This window comes from Rhinolophus sinicus, linkage group LG01 (genome assembly GCF_036562045.2).
Source record: "Rhinolophus sinicus isolate RSC01 linkage group LG01, ASM3656204v1, whole genome shotgun sequence".
Taxonomy (NCBI): Eukaryota; Metazoa; Chordata; class Mammalia; order Chiroptera; family Rhinolophidae; genus Rhinolophus; species Rhinolophus sinicus.
In genome coordinates, this window is record NC_133751.1 from 33,473,045 (window position 1) to 33,492,214 (window position 19,170).

Genomic DNA, 19,170 nt, shown 5'->3' on the forward strand with positions numbered 1-19,170 from the left:
ACATAGTCTATTATAAGCCTGAATAACTAACAGAATATCTGAACCCAACTTTGATGGAGAAGTCAAAATCAGAACTTGTGTATGTTTGAATTGTGATCATTTTTAATAATTTTTAGATTTCTGTAACTTCCACAATGGTCACTTTGTAATAAACGTCCTTATATTACAAGGTGTGGATAATTTATTTTCCTATAACTCAAAGTGAAAAGTAGGTAGAACATTGGAAATTGTTATTTTTATAATTGGAATTGAAATCTGAGAATACAAATTCTAGTGTTATAAATAGAATTAGTTTGAAGATCCTACAGATAACATGTTTCCTGGTTTATGTTATTTTCCACTCATTCTTTATTTCAGGGTTCATCAATATGATTCAAAAGTCTTTATGAATATATTTTATGAAACACTCGTTTCCCAGAGACTATCTTTTCTTAAGCAGAACATTTAAAAACATATATCAAAAATAATAAAATAAACTCAAATGCATATTCAGAGCTTTAGAGATTCAGGCTAACAAAGGAAACCTTATTTCTATTATAATGTTAATATTTAGACCAGCTTTTGCCCCTATGATGTTAATCTTTACTTTCCTCAGCTCACTTAACACTTAATGGAAACCCTAAACATTCAAGCTGAGCCCCAAGCCAATCTTGAGAAATGTACCAGGAAATTAGAAATGCAGGTTGTCCCTTCAAAGCCCCATTATCCAATCCCTGCTGTCCTGATCCAGTGGTGAAAGCAAATTCTCACTTTTTTTTTTTTTTTTTTTTTTTCCTTCTGTTTTTCCTAGCAATTTGTGGGCCCTTCACGAAACTGTCCTCTGATCCCTTTCTCAGTTTTTGCCAAACCCTTCTCCTTCCAGTATTGTGTAGGCCATCTGACTTGCAGTTAAAGTTAACTGAGTTAGCAAAAACAAAACAGAACATCCAGTTGAATGTGAATTTCAGCTAAACAAGTAAATTTCTTTTAGTATAAATATGATCAATGCAGATTAGTGAGACATATACACACACGCACACAAATGTTGTTTAGCTAATCTAACAACTGGGTGTTCTGTACTTTATCTGGCAACCCTTCTTTAGTACGTGTCTTGAAAAATGTCAGGTATTTTACATATAGTTTCTCAAATTTGACAACCAAGGAGACAGGTATAAGCACTCCAACATTAAAGATAAGGAAAGTAAGGGCAAAAGAGTTTCAATTATTTGTTCTTTTCCTTTCCCAGTGGCACACAAAAATTCTAACAGAGAAGGAGCAAAGCATAGGGAAGATGTACCTGGTTTTCATCAGACCACATGGTTCAAGTTGGAGCTCTGGTTTTTACTAATACCTGTGGAATTTTCAGAAGCTTAAGGTCTTTAATCCTCGGTATCCTTATCATCATGACCTGTTGATGATGACCACACTTCCTAGGGAGCTGTCATAATGAAAGTGAAGTCTTGAGCACAGAACTAGCACATGTTAGCAGTTAATAAATTTTAATTAATGTTGTTATTAAAACGAACAGCACAATAGACTTAAAATGATTAACCCAAAGGCTACTTGGTCAGTATTTTCTTAAGAATATTCTGACCACACAAGGCTAATACTATTATTATTTGAAAATAGTATTCCTCAAGGGCTGGTATTTGTATTAAAACATATTCATTTTTTTAACACATTAATTTTTCTAAGAGACATTGTATATTTCTCTGCATGCTAATGGACATATAGAAGATACTACATAGCATGGTATGTGGTCCCAGAGTCAATATTTTGTCACTACTTTTACTAGTTTACATGTCAGAGGTTATTCCCCCAGCTGCTTGTCTTGCTGTCTGACTTCTCAGTCTTGTGAAGTTGTTTGCTTCCTGCCTTAGCTCTCAGAAACCTGTTGCTTCTGATTTGTCTCTCATCTTAAAAATAAAGGAAAAATACTTTAGAATTTAGACATATTACAAGTCAGTAAGTTCCAAATGATGAAATAAAACCCTTCTGTGGAATAAATATCAAAGAAATATCTCATGATAGCTTTTTCTTTTTTTATGTTCAAAATATTTAGATGGTAGTTTTATTTTCCCTTTGTTTCTCATTTCTTGATCCCCTTACTTTTTGCTCTGCAAAATCCAAGTTACTAAGTCTGACTTCTAAGTGGCTTGCATTGTATTTAGATGCATTGTTTTCTTTAAAAAAATTTAAAAAATAAATAATAAATTTTTAAAAATTAGATGATTATGATGCTAATATAGAAAAGGGGCATCAGTACTTTTTTTTTTCCCCCCAAACAAAAGAAGGAACTAGGAGGTTGGAGTCCAAGCCTGCTGTCTACCTGCTTCAAAACACAGAACTCAGGCAGACATTAATCACACAGAACAAACCAAAGGCTATTAAGCAAAGAGATTCCATTATGGCCGTTCCTGTAGTTAAGCCTACCACAAACAAGCCACAAGTTGTGCCTTACAAATTAAAGATAAACCTGCCCCTATTCTTGCATCTTACAGAAGTTAAAGATAAACTTACGTTGTTTTTGTTCCCTCCTTTACTCTATACCAAGACATTTTCCATGGAAGCAAGAAAACATACATACCTTAGCCAGTGGGGTGAGGTAGGGCTCTCTTCCACTAGCAATTAGAGACACCACTCTGTCTGTGGGTGTCCTTTCCTTTCTTTTCTCTCTTACTCTCTACTAAATGAACTTTCAGTTTAAACTCTATATTGGCTCATATTTGAATTCTTTCCTATGTGAACCAAAGTACCTTCTTGGCCCAGGGCTTGAGTCCCCACTCCTCTAGGGGATTTTTCTCCCAGGCGTCAATGCTGACACAAAACAAATTAGTCACATTTATTACTGTCCAATTCCTGTCAACATACAAACATGTTGCAATATTTCCTATATAAAAGAAAAAAAAACAACAATCAAAAAACCTCCTGCATTGTCTTGTCCTCACATCTCTTGATTTAATTGCCCTGCTCCATGTCAGATTAAAGCTCTTTGAAAATGTTGATTCAAATTACTATTTCTAATTCCTCTCCTCCCACTCTTTTAGGAATCTCCATTATGGTGTTACTTCCCACTGTTCCTTCAAAACATCACATGTCTTTGCCATCAATAACTTCCACATTTCTATACCCACATACCTTTATATACATACACGGTTTCATGTAGTGTTCACTATACTCATTCTAAATTTGATACAGAGAGTCACTCTCTCCTTAAAATGTTTTATTCATTTGGTCTTGGGGAGATACTTTGTTCTCTTAGTTGCCCTGCCAACTCATTGGCTACTCATTCTGTCTGGTGGTTGCTCTTCTTTGTCCTGACCTTTAACTTTGGAATTCTCAGACATCTGCTCTGTCTACAACCTCCACAAGAAATACCATCCTGTCTCAAAGCTTTATATACCATTGACATACTGTTAGATACCAAATTTATACCTTTAGCCCATACCTCTCTCTCTAATTCTAGACTTGAGTATCAGAATAGCTGTTTTATTGATCCAAGTGTCTGCAAAATAGGCACCTAAACTTAAAATATTTAAAATAGCACTTTTAATTACACAATCCCAACCGTATTCTCCCATAGTTACCCCTATCTCAGAAAATGATACCTCTATTGTTCTGGTAGCTGAGGTCAAAAACCTTAGAGCATCCTTGTCTCAATTTATTCTCTCATATCCCACATCCAAATTATCAGCAAACTCTGTCAGATCTTTTTTAAGAGTCTATCCTGAATCTGACCATTTCTTTCCATTTAAACCAAATCCAAGACACCTTCATTTCTCACCGGGATTGCTGTAATGGCCTCCTAGCTCTTTGTGTTTCATCTTTATTTACCTACTGATCAGAGAGATGCTTATAAAGTTTTGAGCATCTCAACTGTCACTCAACTGCCCCAAATCTTTCATGGCTTACAAATTCACTCAGAATGGATTCCAAGGACTGATCTAAGTTTCAAATCCTGTAGAACTTGGCCCTCTATACTTCTCTGACTTTACTTTCTACCACCCAGCACTCACACATACTAGCTTTCTTGTTGTTCCTGCAACATGTTAAATATATTTTTAGTCTTAGGGCACATCCTTGCTGCTTTCTCTTCTGAGGAAACTTCCCCAACGCCCACGTTGGGCGCCAAGTGCGACGGGCCAGCCGTCACGAGTCGGTGGGTTCCCGAATGGGGGAGTGGGAATGAATAAAAGACACTCTCACATATGATGGCGATCGCGGAACTTCAGTGATCCTGAAGACGCTGAGTTTATTTTGTCCCCAGAATTTATACCTTCTGTGGACGTGCAGTTTAGCAAGTACAAAAATGCATTATCTAGTTAACAGTGAATCTTTAACTTTAACACAGGAGACACAAAATTCACTGAAACTCCCAAATGTAATTATCTTATCAATAGCCCTGATAGGCATCAGCCTTCTGTTTTGGGAACTGGCCACTCCCACCACATTCCTGAGCAGCATGCAAGCACTCTTCAGATGCAGGCAGAGATAATTGCCTCAGGGGGAGGAAACAGGTTAAGCATAAACCGAGCCATTCTGTTAAGGCTTTAAAGTTAACTGCTTTAAAGTTAACTGCAACCATGGCTCCCCACATTTTTAGTCTTAGGGCACATCCTTGCTGCTTTCTCTTCTGAGGAAACTTCCCCAAAATATACACATAGTAATTTTCTCTCAGATATCCACTTGATTAAATCTGTCACTTTGCTCTGATATATGACCACCCAGAAATGGTATCACAATCCATTCAGGTCATGCTCTATGTCCCTGACTATGCTTAATATTTTTTCAGAGCACTGATCACTATAAGACATATAATTAGTTGTTTATTGTCTTTTTCCTTCTGTTAGGTTATATGACCTCTAAAAGTAGAGATTGTTTCTGTGTTTGTTTTTCCCCTCAGTATTCTCCCTTTTTTTTTCTTTTTTTGTTCTATTTTTCCCCTGCACAAATTTTCATTACTGCTACATCTGCTACATGATGCTTGGTACTTATAGGTTTTCAAATATATTTGTTGAATGACCTAAATGGAAAAATAAATAAACAAATCATCATAATATATGATTTATCCACATAAAAAAATTAAATTGTGATTAGCAAGTGCTCTACAAAAATGTAGATATTTTTATTTTTAGGAGTTTGATGAAATGTGTAATTTTTCATACTTCCAGAAACGTTATCAAACAAGTATGGTTGGCATTATGGATTTTAAGCAAAAGGTGAAATCTAACACATGAGACAACATTGAGTTATTATTTTGATTTGCAATGTTTTATCAAATAAAAATATGTTCAATTAATATTTTGACTCTAATCATAAAACAAATATTATTTTTATATCAATCCTTACAGATTGATAAACCAAAAATAATTCAATGTCATTTGTATGAGATAAAGACTTACTTGCTTTTACACAACAGAGACCTGGGGACAAGTTAATATTAACATTTTATTTATAATAAATCTGAAAATTACCTCAACAAGTTAATAGTACCTATCATGGTAATATGAAGGAATCCATTCCATAAAATATTAACATATAGAATATAATAGAGGGTGCAGTTATTTTATTTATTTATTTTTTAAGATTGATTTTTAATTTATTATTGGGTGTGGCTGACCCAGTGTTGAGAGTGCCCCGGGCAGTGCAGCTCTAGGTGGGTGGGGTGGGGTTCCAGGGTGTGGATTTTTACTAAATTAATGCAGTTTCGTTTCTTGCAATGGTGTGGGGCCTGTGACCATTTCACAATAATGTCCTGAGAACACTGCAGTCAGCCCCTGCTCTTCTTAAGCATGCAGGTTTCTGAGAACTGCCCAAGAGAAGCTGCAGTGCAGATTGTGATTCCACTTACTGCCCACCACCTAAAGTTCCCCAGGCTACTGCAGGACTCCACTGCTGTAAAAGGATTCCGCAGCTTGTAGGATGGGGCTGGCCACTCAGTAGTCAACAGTGCCTTTGACAATGCAGTACTAGCTGTGCAGGGAAGGACTTAGGGTGTCCCAAGGTGGTGTGCATGTATGGATTTTACCAGGCCAATGTAGTCTCAGATTTTGCCCTTTGGGGAAGGTTCAACATAGAAAAGATGACACCCTCCTGTAGGCTACATGGGAGGCAGGCTCCACACAAAGATATTGATTTCTATTCCTCCAGCCCTCGCTCAGAAGCCACACAACTCAGTCTTTCTCCATATGTCTCTGGTACCTCTCGAGTTGCTGCCCCTCCACTGGAGACCACATGAGAGTTCACAAGCAAATGAGTTTGTGTGAGTCCTTTCAAAGGGTGTCTGGGTTTCCAGCAACCTTGCATCTCACCAGGATGGGCAGACAGAGTTCTTGCTGATTTTTACTGCCGGATGTTGGGGGATCTTATCTTCCTGGTATAGGAACCCTGGGCTGGGGAGCCCAGTGTGGGACTGGGACCCTTTCCTCTTCCAGGGGGACCTCCCCCACCAAGGTGTATCTCCCTGGGTTAAACCACTATCTGTGGGTTTGGGGTCAGCTCATTTTTAGCATCTCTGCACCTCCTACCAGTCTCAATGTGGCTTCTTCTTTTTATCTTAGTTATAGTGGTTCTGTTCAGCTAGTTTTCATGTGATTCTTGAAGTTGATTGTTCTATAATTTACTTGCAATTTTGGTGTGATCCTGGGATGTAGTAGGCAAACTGTTTACCTAATCTGCCATCTTGGAGCCTCTTCAGTTATGATTTTTAGCACTCTGATCTTGAATGTTATTGACTGAGAAGGCAAATTGGAGCAAGAATAATTTATTGGAACCCATCAATCTGACCATACACAGTTTAGTTATATTTTATTATGGAACAGTCAAAGACACAGAGCACTATATACAGTAAAATATTTAAAGTCATTGCATTTTGTTCTTTGTGAAATTTGAAGTTATTATTTTGTATCTGACAAGTCTTTTAAAGTATTACATTTATGTGTATATTCCTGAAATTATGACTTTGATATTATAAAAAAGTAATTGATTAATTCTAATTTCAGACTGAAATTAAGATTTACAAATGTAATGGTTTTTTCTCAAAGTACAGAACACTTGGAAAACCATAGAGAACAAATCACATTAAGTTATTTCCAAGTATTGAATCCCATAAATATGATTTTCCATGTTTTAATGACCCACTTATATTACACAAGCATTAGTTTCCCCTTCTTCATTATGATAGAATATTTTGAAATACTTAGTCAAACATATTTTAGTTTTATAGCTATCTTTGTGGATGTAGCCCTTTAGGTATCTGGTTTCTCCTTCTTATTCCACTGTCACTGATGGTAAAATATTGCTGCACTCTGAAATAGTTTTGCAAGTGACCTTATGTACGTTTTAAATTGTCCCATAACACATTGTAATTCTTCCTTTTCAAATAAATTACACTAATGCATCTATCTATCTATTTATCTCTATCTATCTATCTATCTATCTATCTATCTATCTATCTATCTATCTATCTACCTATATGTTTAGCTACATCTATATACTATCTGGTAAACTTAAAGTACTTTAACAGGAATACTGCAGCTTACATTTATTGTTTTATTCCTTGCTGAATAATTCCTCACATAATTCCTAAGGGGGAATAAAGGACTTGAAGTAATAAAATATTAATGCTGTCATGATAGCAATAAAATAAATCCAAGGGGATTTGATCCCTGGCCCTTTTGCAAAGTCATCAAAATGTTCCAGTTAGGTTAATTATGATAATGTACCACAAATAATTATAGAATCAGAGGGTAAAGATTTTTTTGTTTTATTCTGGAAACCACATGAACTATTATCTGTCAGGAAACTTAATTATAAGCCTGACAATAATTGGACTAGATGGTCAGATGACAGTCTTTCACAAACTTAAACTTGTCTTTATATGTCATGATGTCTAATTTTAGTCTGTTCTCTGTCCTACCTCTGTAACATTAGCCAGGCAGGTATCCGCATGCTAGCATGTTAAAATTATAAGTTTGCAACTAAATGCATTTCCTAAACATATTTAATGACTCCTTTCAATAATTTGTGGTGAAGGCAGTCTGGCGAATGGATAATACAAGGAAATGAAAGCTAATAGTCTTGAGTCATAGTTAATCTTTGTTCTGTCACTTATTAGCTCCAATTCTCTTTTCTTCTGTAGACCACACATTTCTCACATGAAAAATGTCAGATAGTGTCATCACTTCAGCATTTTTTTATTCTAATAGAATCCATACATTTCATACCTTGTCAGTATAATGGTATCATTCACGTTAAAACTATCTTTAACTACTATCCCTTTGGTATATTTAAGATATCTCTTATTAAAAATGTGTTGTAATGACATCCTAGAATATTATTTTGTTAAGCTGAGAAACAATAAAAAATGAATGCAAGTGTAATTTGGAAATTAATTTCTTGGTGAAAAGATTTTCATAAATGCTATGTAACAAGAACAGACACATGCTAAAAGCCTATACAGAGATTCATAATTAGGGAGCATGGGTCTCTATTTATAGTTTATTTGACTTTTCCTCAGTTTTTCTATTACATTTTGGAAATATAAAATGATTCCAGGTGAGAAAAATCAAAGAATATACAAAGAAAATATACTCGTTTGTAAAAATCAGTGGAATTGAAATATTGTTTTTCAATTACTTTAGTCCTTGTTTCATATAGAAGTAAACAAGATAGACATATACCCATTAAACACTAAATAGTTATTAAATCAATTTCACATTATAAATATCAAAAATATGTTATTATTTAGTGCATTTCTAGTAGTACAATGAATTTATGGCAATGCATATGAAGCACCCATACCTTACTGTGTGTGTGTGTGTGTGTGTGTGTATGAAATGTATCTGCCAAATAATCAAATCAGAAAGTTCATTGCTTTAGAAATCTAGCACATTTGTAGTTTTTCATGATTACCATTACAATTTACTACACAGATGAAGCCTATTTTTAAATTCTCTCAATTATTTCAAAAAATCTTGTGTACTAAGAAATTTGGCTTAGCATTTAACGTAATCATACCTACTTCCCAGTACAAAAATCAGGAACTATTCTTACCTAGTTTTTACAGATAAGTGAACCATGGGACTGAAATTTTAGTAATATATTTTGGTTTTCATTTAATAAATTATTCATTTTATGATAAAGTTACTTATAGTGTAAAGGCATAAATAATAAATAAATAAAATACATGGGAGTAGCAGCAGATATGTTGCCATGAAGTTACTCACAAATACTTCGTTAAGTAATTTTTTGTTTTCATGATATCAAAATAGGACACAATAAAAGTGACTTGTGTCATAAAACTTTTTTCTGGCAAAAACGTCTTAGGAAACATTAACTGTTTTAGAGATGGGCTCCGAATATGTGAATTATCACTAAAAAAACAGAAGCACATAAATTGCCTCAATTCTGTAGCTTACCGTTATTTGTTTGAAAACTTAATTGATTAATTAATGTTAAGCTATGATATTAAACAATTGTACATTTTTAGGTGGAAGCCAAGTTTAATCTTAGATAAGACTAGATTGAAGTTGTTTTTGCTTGGTAGAGGAAAAATTGAATCTTTTAATGGAAAGGGGAAATGCAATGTCCTGTAAATGGTAAGGTATATTTCAATATATCAGTAAGAGAAGTATATTTATATCCCCATTTTACAGATAAAAATGAATAGTAGGGAATTTTAAGTAACTTGCCTAAGGTTATATATACATAGGATCTGTTGAAAGATTAACGTTGGACATATTAGGAAAATCACATACAATAGAGAAGACTGTGTAACTTCTCTGTGAATGGTAACCCCTTGAAGTTGTACAGGAGAGGAGCTATGAATATAGCACCAGAGAGGTTATAGTAAACAATAGATCCTCTGCAGCTGTAGGAGACAACTGGAGGAGTCCTGGAATCATAGTATTAATTGTATTTTGGCTTACTTTCCTTCTCTAGCTGTTTTGGTTTCTCTGATAAATCAAGTTTGGTTTCAACAATTTTTTATATCACTGTGATAGTGCTGAAAGGATGTCATTAAGTGCTGCTGAATTTAATTTGTTGGCCATCAAGTTATTGCTTGGATGAATAATAGACACAGATAGATATAGATATGGATATGGATATGGATATGGATATGGATATGGATATGGATATGGATATGGATATAGCTATAGATATAGATATGGAGAGTATTGATATTTCAACATATATTAGTACAGGATTTTGGAGGTAATGCACATATGGACCTGTGTGGTATTTGAGTAATGTTTTAAGTTCACTTTCAGAGATGAGATTGAGAGTAAGGCAGGAGCAGTCAAAGTACATATTGGTGGTAATTCCAATTAGCCAAACCCTATATTATATTATGGCTTCTGTTTTGTGAAGGATCTCAAGCACTGCTAAAGATACCAAATTTGAATACCATTCAGTGTTACCACAGAATAATGCTTTCTTTATTTTTGTCAGGAAATCAAATTATAAAGGCTTTTGTGTATCTTCAGAAGTGATAAGATCCTATAAAGTTACTGAAAAAACAAGTTCATGTAACTGAATGAGAAATATAAAGATTTAGAGTCTCTTAACATAGAAATAGGGGAAGAGGTTGAGCTTCTATATTCACCCATGATAGAGTGATTGAAACTGGATTAGCCTTCCCACCATAACCAATTGTAATATTGGACAACAACAAAAAAACAAGGCAATGAGAATGAGTTTCAGGAACAGGATAATAGGCAGCAGAAGTCCATGATATTAGGTTGGTGCAAAACTAATTGTGTTTTTTTCAATTATTAATATGTTTAACCTTTTAAACTGCAGTTACTTTTGCACCAACCTAATATTGTAGACAAGGAGAACTTCAAGGTGAGTCCATGTTTACTGTGGTTACTCACATGAGGATACTTTCTCGTCAAAGATGCAGGCTGCTTGAGCCTAAGCAGAGTATAGCAGTCCTACTGAGGTTAAGAGTCAGAAATAAGAATTCTGGGATAGGAGAGAAACTAGAATCTGTGAGACAGCACTCCAGAAAGGAGGGAGCTAGGCAAAAGAGGTGGGCTAGAATTCTCTGCAGGAATTCCCTGTAGATCTTTGGCTGAGACATAGGCTAAATATATAAATACAAGGTGAGAGTTGTATATAAATACAAGAGGCTGGCCAGAGAGAAGATGCTGCAGATCAGAAAAAAGATGTGACAAGTTGGAGAATGAAAAGCTATAATAATATTGACAACGCTTTGTTCACTTCTCATCAATACCTCATTGATATTCAGTTTCAGCTAAGTGGAAGGCTATACCTTAGCAGTGAGGAATACAATGTCTACGTACATCCTAACAGACTCTTAAGCAAAGTACTTGCAATAGGCTCAATAAAGACAGACTTTTGAGTTTAAGTTCTGCCAAGTTCGAGGGTCTGTAAAATATCTTGGACCTAAAATATGATGGATCCACTCTAACAAAATATAAACCAAGACTATAATACATTTAAGACAAATTTAACTCTATACACATCTCTTAATTGAATTGCCTGGTAAAACGAAACATATTTTGAGTGGAAGCATGCATTCTTCAGAGGAGGATAAACTAATACAGATTTTCTACTGCGTGTCGTCCACAGAATACTGTCCATAAATTTTAAAATTGCTAGGCATGCAAAGAAATAGGAAATTAGAGACTAAACCCCTGAACCAGATATCAGATGAGCACACAAAACCTTAAAGATATTTTAAATATGTTCAAGAACTAAAAGAACAATATTTTCTTAAATAGGAAACAGGGAGGAACACTTAGCAAAGAAATGAAATGAAACTACTAAAAAAATAAAGTAAACTTTAATTCTGAAAACTAAAATAAGTGACATGAATAAATTCAGCAGATGGGTTAAATCACAAATTGGAAAAGGTAGAAGAGTCAGTGAGTTTGCAGAGAAATCAATACAAATATTATCTAATTTGAAAAACAGAAGCAAAACTGAAAAAGAGAACAGAACCTTCGTGAGCTGTGCAAAAATATTAATCAGCCTTGTATATGTATAATTGGAGTTTTCGTAGGAGATGAGAATGAGAATGAGGCAGAAATAATATTTGATGAAATAATTACCCAAAATATCTCAAACGTGACATTACAAATAAACAGGAAGAATTTTGGTGAACTCCAGACCAAAACAAACAAACAAATAAATGAAGAAATCAAATTTGAGAAACATCGTGGACAAACTACTAAAAATCAAAGACAGAGAGAAAATTTTGATATCAACTGGGTGGTGGTGGTGGGGAGGAATTGTATGCAGGGGGAAAAATCATGTGAATAAAGGCCCATTTTACTTCAGAACTGAAGAGACAAGAAGATAATCTTTAGACTGATGAAAATAAAGCTGGATCAATTAGGAATTCTATCTTAAAAAAAACACATATCTTTCAATTGAGGTAAAATAAAGGCTTTTTTTAGATAAAAAAGCTGATAGAATTTGTAACTAGCCAATCTACAAAATGAGAAAGACTAAAGCATATTCTTTAGCATGAAGGAGAATGATACCAGATAAAAACTAGAATCCTCAGGAAAGAACAAAGAACATTGGAAACGTCAGATATGTGGCTAAATATGAAAAACTATTTTTCTTTTTATTTATACATTTACATAAATACAACTGGTTGTTTAAAACAATATTTCAGAGAGATTTTATATTATACATTGTCTAAACATATGACAACAACATGAAAACCCTGAAGAAGAATACATGAAACTATACTGTTGGTTTCTTACGTTTGAGAAGTAGTAAGAGTGAAAGAGAAAACGGAAAACACGAGTTGTGAAGAAAGTGGGAAATGTCAGTTGCAAACTGCAAAGCAGTTCAAAATTAACTCTAGGTAGACTGTTTTACACTAAAGAAACAATTGTTAATCTTCAAGCAACCAATAGAAAAAAATTAAAAGAAAAATAAAATGTGTATAAAAATAGAGTGGAATAATAAAAAAAATTCTCAATTAATGCAAAAAGAGCTGCGAAGGGGCAATAGGAAGGATGAATTAAAAAATAGCAAGATGGTTGACTTAAAACCATATCGATAATTATATTAAATGTTAAATGGATTCATTACACCAACTGTAAGAAAAGATTTTTAAAAAACATAGGTGGGTTGGATAAAAAGACGGAATGACACATTATGTACACATAAGCATGGGAAACTTGATGTGTCTATCTTAATATTAGACAAAGCCAATTTCAGGACAAAGAGATATTTCATAATGATGAAACAGTCAGCAATACATAGTCCTAAATGTGTATGGAATTAATAGGATGGATATAAATTTCTAAACAGAAAATTAGCAGATCTAAATGGAGAAAAAAATAAACCCACAACTATAGCTGAAGATGTTTATACCTCTCTTTTAGTATTTGAAACAAGTGAGAGAACAATTTTAGGAAGAATACTAAAAGATTGAGCAATCATGAAATAGTTATTTATGGAACACACCATGCCGAACAACTGAAGAACACAAAATTCTTTTTCAAGAACACATAAAATAATCCATATATACATAATATCCTGAGTCATAAAATAATTCCCAATATATCTCAAAGTGGAAATCTTACAGCATATAGTCTATTTTTCGAACCAGCTTAAATTAGAAATCCATAACAAGATATCTAGAAATTATCCAAATATTTGGAAGTTGAATAACAGACTACTAAACAACTCAGTGACAAAATTTTTTAAAAAGCACAAAGAAAAATTCAAAATTATTTTGAACCTAATCATAATGAAAAATACAATATATGCTTGACTTATTATTTAAGACGGAAAATAATTTATTAACACATCTTATGAACCATGAACTTGAAAACTCATTTTCCTGCATGAAAATTAAAACTGCTAGTTCTACTTTTTTACTTTCTTAACATGTCATTTTTGGGTCATGTGGAAGTAGAAACCTGTAGTTTCTCAATCTCTGCATTATTGACATTTGGAATGAATAATTCTTTGTTGTGGGGGCTGTCCTGTGCATTATAAGATGTTTAGCAGCTTCCCTGGCTTTTATCTTGCTAGCAGCACCAACACTCCCAGTCAAGAGAGTCAAAAACATCTTCAGACATTATTTCCTGGGTTAAGAATTACAGAGTTAGAACATCATGTTTGTGGTCAGACAGAAGTGGTTAGATTTCAAACTTAACACTTACCAACTTTGTTTCTATTGGAGTTTACTTAACTTTCTAAGCTTCTATATTTGTTCTTAAGTATGCTTTGAAAAAAACATAATGCATACCAGGAGATTAAAATTATGTTTGCCATCATGTCAAATCTCAAGACATATGATGTGTCTCTGTTCAATTGTGAAAATATGGACTCTAAAGAAACTCTCCTACTAAAATGACATCTTCTTATGGCTAAACTACTTAAAAAGTTTACTTTAATCTTTTGGTTTGTAATTTCATTTATATGAATTGATCATTATAATTAAAATTATGTCAACCTTCATTTATTTCTCATTAAAATATATTAATCATAGAAGTAGACTAGGGTTAAACAATCTATTCTATTAGGTGTCAAAGACTCTCTTCTTTGCTCTGTCATTGAGTGCCATAAACAAGACATTTACCACATCTGATTTTCAGAATTCTCCTTTGTGAAATAAAAAAATATAAATTCCTTGATTATTTCAACATGCAAAATATGAAGTCCTTTAAAAATTATAGGCATCAATAATTTTAAGAAATATTTCTCCTTAAAATATGTACAATCTCCAGAATTGTATGAAAGAATTAAAACATATTCAAATGTTTAATATGGATATATCCTTTAAAGAGAGAACAGAATGAAATATAAGTAGTTCTACTACAGCTCTAGAAATAAGATGCTCCTTCTTAAGTAGAAATTTAAGTTGATGTTGGAAAGGCACAACATAGTGCATATTGCACAACTACAGATAATATAATAGGCCACGTAGCTTATAAAAATTTTTTTACTCATACTAGCCTTGATCTGCTCTCATTAAATCATTAGCTAAATATTTGTATAGTATTATATATACCCAAGTCAGTACTTTAATGAGTATCCAACAAAGCCAATTTCTCTTTCAAGAGACTAGTTTAATCTAGTTTAGGAGGCTCAGGATACAATGGAAGACAGCTTACAGGGAAGGTACAGTCAATAACTTCTGTGAGAGTGCAAGGCAGTCTGAAGCAATTACAACTCTAGGAATTAAAGATATGCTTGATGAAACTTGTTGCTGAGGACGTTAAAAAATAGCAGGACTGTGTCATTACAAAGGAGAGGGGTAGATATCCTAAACAGGCACAGAGCAAAAAGAAGGCTCGAAGGTACAGCTAAGCTTTACCTAATCTTTGTCATTCATGAGATAACCGGCCAAAGCACCAAGCAGCCAGGTGTCGTTGGGGAGTACGTGTCACAGCAAGATTACAGAAGCCTCTTCATGTCAAATGGAAGAATTTTAGCTTTATATACAGTGGGTAAGCATCAAACAATTTTGCGAATTATATCATACAAGTACTTTATAGAAAAATACATATAGCGACATGAACTACAATGAATTTCAAATGGAGGATGAAAAGGAAAACCAGAAAGCAATCATACAATTATCAACAGTCTTTTCAATTAGAAAAGAGAGTATGTCAGACTGGGTTAATGCATCCATCAATTTATGAGTTTGTGCAAGCATTCCTTTTAAAAACAGACGCCCAAATTTCTATTTTTTTTAATTTATTCACATAAACAAATCTTATTTTCTATACAAATAGATTTTTATATTTAGAAAATATATAAATTAGAAAATATATTTCAACAGACTATTTTCTTCAGACTCTTCAGGACATAATATCACAGTATTTATAACATATGAGGGAAACATATGTTCTTTTGTAAAGTCTCTGATTATATAATATCAGCCGTATGACAGCCCAAGTGGAAAACAACTTAGCAAAACATGAATAGCTCCTGTCCAATATGCATTACCTGAAAGCTCTGACAATCCTATCAAGGAAAAAAATTGATAAAATGGCAAACACTGTATTTTTGGTAATCTGAGGGTCAAACCCATCACTATTTTGCCTTTTGCTTTCTACAAGCAGGTATGTGTTTCTTCAAGTATCATGTACTACTGTACCTCAGCTTAAGATAATAATGAGGAAAAGATATATTTCTATGCTTTCCTAAACCTGTGAACATTATAAATATTCAGGTTAAAAAACATGGTCACAGTAATTTTAATTCTCAAGGTAAATATTTTTTTCCACACCAGTTTTGTCTAACATTGCTGAAGTGCTTTGCAGTATTTTGGAAGTAAAATTAGAAAATATTTTTCATACCAGTTCTTTGATAATTTCTTTTGAGGACTCCGATGCAAAGAATTGAAATTCACTACGTAGTAAAAGACAAAACCAATGTAAAGTATAAAGAGAATAAATATTTAAAACATTTCTGTCCTTTAACGAAGTCTATACCAGACACCAAACATAGCTAAGCAAAACAAAACAAACAAAACCAAACAAGAACAATTACAAAAATTGGTACTTACCCATATTTGGCAAAATTTGCCCAGCGTTTCATTAGGGACCTACTCAAAATTTCCTCAGCTTTTGTGTAATTTACTCTTCTTTCCAAAGGTAAACCAAAGACAAATTCAATTTCATAACCATGCATCACTCCCATCCATTCTGGCCAAGGAAGTTTGGAGGATCGGTGTTCAAAATAGTAGAAAAAGGCATTTCCCAAATCTGAGAACTTTTTTGTGAACTCCAAGGCAGGGCATATGATATTGTAATCCCCGACAACATCATCCAAGGCTTCACGGTAATTCTCAGCTCTCTGATCATCGGACCAGTCCATGTAATGGAAAAGGATCGATTCCCTTCCAAAGTCACTCACTCCTGGAAAAAATATTTTTAAACCTTCCTGAAATTCTTTTCTAGTTATGATACTGTTGTTATCTTTGCTGAAACCAGGAGCGCCATATACTAAAAAGGCTGTCCCTTCATCTTTATTAACACCCACCAAGATCTGGGTTTTTTTGAATTGTCCAAGTTGGAGTAGTGTGTCCGGTGTGTCAGGGAGAAAATCACCATCCACAATTGGACCAAAGTTTACTGACAGAAGAGTCTCATAAGGGACAACAACTACTTCATTTAGAAGAATTTCCTGGGGATCTTTAGTTTGCAGGCATTTGATAATCTCAATCTCATTTTCTCTAGAGCAACCAACACATTTAGCTAAGGTCAATGTTCTATTCCTAGCTTCATAAAGAGATGTTACTGCCCAAGGAGCATTAGAAGATCCACTTTGCAGAATGGCTCTAGTAAACAATGGGTGGCTTCGAGGAGAAAGTAAATGAAGGCTAACTGAAACTGCTCCTGCACTTTCTCCAAAGAGAGTTACACTTTTAGGATTTCCACCAAAGGCTGCTATATTTTTTTGGACCCACTGAAGTGCCAACTGTTGGTCAAATAAGCCCACGTTTCCTGGTGCCTCGGGATTTCCTGGTAAAGCTAAGAATCCTAGGGCACCCACCCTATAGTTCATTGAAACTACAATAACTCTTTCAACTCGTGCCAGAAACTTGCCATCATAAACATGTAAAGATGCCGTTCCAGTTTGAAAACCACCACCATAGATCCATATCATTACAGTAGCATTTTTCGGTTTAGGTGCTGGAATCCACACATTCAGATATAAACAGTCTTCACTGAGGTCGGTATTTGGATTCCACATCTCTGATCCAAGGAAGCCTGGGAAACTTTGATCTGTGTTCTGATAGCAAGAATTTGCATATTTTGTGGCATTCCAAATATTAGACCACTTGCTCAAGGGTTGTGGTTTTTTGAAACGAAGTCTACCAAGAGGTGGCTGTGCATAGGGAATTCCAAGAAAGGCTATTACTGTGCCACCAAGAACTGGCAAGTTCATCCCTCTGATTTTACCATTCTTGGTTGTAATGACAATGTCTTCTTCAGTGTGTGACTTCCCAATAAGCACCCAGAGCAAAAGAAACCTCAAAAGACATTGGATGCATATGATTGTACCTTTGCTCTCCATATTGGTTTCTGAAAGAGAAGTAGGAAGTTTTAACAGCCTCATGCATCTAACATTGCATTTTATTGATGATAATTAAAATACAGTAGTTCTTATTAACCCTACAAATGAGGAAAACTAATAATTCTGCTACCACTATAAAAGCTTATGTTAAAAAAATGGTTGGAAATATTGCAGTGTCAATTTTGAAAATAAATAAGTGGAATGGAAAAGTAGAAATTATTTCACTTTGGAAAAACTCATTATCAAACCTCTGTAAGGAAGATTTGGTATTTTAAAGGGGAAGTTTGTCCCACACATAGATAGATAGATAGATAGATAGATAGATAGATAGATAGATAGATAGATAGATAGACAGATAGATAGACAGATAGATGATAGATAGATCATAGACAGATAGACATAGCCATAGATATAGATACAGATATAGTTATGCTTCTCTACCATACATAGATCCACCATCAGTAGTATAAGTGGTAGTCTCCTTATGCAGATATAATTTAATATTGGCTAGTGGAGGGAATACAAGATCATGTGTGCTTTGAAATATATACAGCTTTAGTCACAGGTGGCTGGCTCTTGATGGAACTGTGAAGTAGGTTAAGAACCTTTAAGGATCCTTAGATTTCTATTATTGTCTTTTTTTGTTTCCATGGTCCTTTCTGTGGTCCTTTTTGCCTAGTGGTTTCTTCCTCTATACACTCTTAGTCTATGGCTAGAACAGGTTTTGGAAAATATATTCATTGCGAATTAAATAACAAAACATGTAATAGTTGCATTTTATCCCACAAATTATGAAAACTAATAAATCTGCTACCACTATCGAGGCCTATGGGAAAAATTTGAAAGAGAGGGCTACGGATATATACCAGACAATTTCTCAGAAATTTAATAATCATGAAGGGCTTCTCCACCAGAATTACAATATCAATAGAGGCAACCAGAGGCTAGTGATACAATGTGTGGGAGGAGATACAGACTTAAAAGGAATTTTACACTCAGGGATTATTTTCTGCACATCTGTTAGTTTGTTAATTGATTAAAGTATGCACAACTAGTGAGGTTAAATGCGTTAACATGGTCGGATTTACTTGTATTCAATAGAAGACAAAATGAGTGAAATAAGGGGACAAAAGCTGAGAAATAACTGGGAAAAATGGAGGAAAC

At 34.1% G+C, this 19,170-nt stretch overlaps 1 protein-coding gene and 1 long non-coding RNA gene across 9 annotated transcripts in view; one reads left to right on the plus strand and one right to left on the minus strand.

Moving 5' to 3' along the window:
* LOC109449577 (uncharacterized) overlaps window positions 1–19,170 on the plus strand; it is a 473,005-nt gene that overhangs the window by 446,580 nt on the left and 7,255 nt on the right. The window lies entirely within an intron of this gene.
* The window catches only part of BCHE (butyrylcholinesterase), a 53,946-nt gene that overhangs the window by 30,042 nt on the left and 4,734 nt on the right, over window positions 1–19,170 (minus strand). The window contains exons 2-3 of one of the 2 annotated variants that reach the window (XM_074327374.1): window positions 16,493–18,014; window positions 13,842–14,060 (exon numbers count right to left, since the gene is read on the minus strand). In XM_074327374.1, the coding sequence (XP_074183475.1) occupies window positions 14,054–14,060; window positions 16,493–18,006 (1,521 nt within the window). In that variant the 5' untranslated portion in view covers window positions 18,007–18,014 and the 3' untranslated portion in view covers window positions 13,842–14,053. Of the gene's footprint in view, window positions 1–13,841; window positions 14,061–16,492; window positions 18,015–19,170 lie in introns of those variants that run through there. The other variant, XM_019735932.2, reaches the window with a different exon arrangement.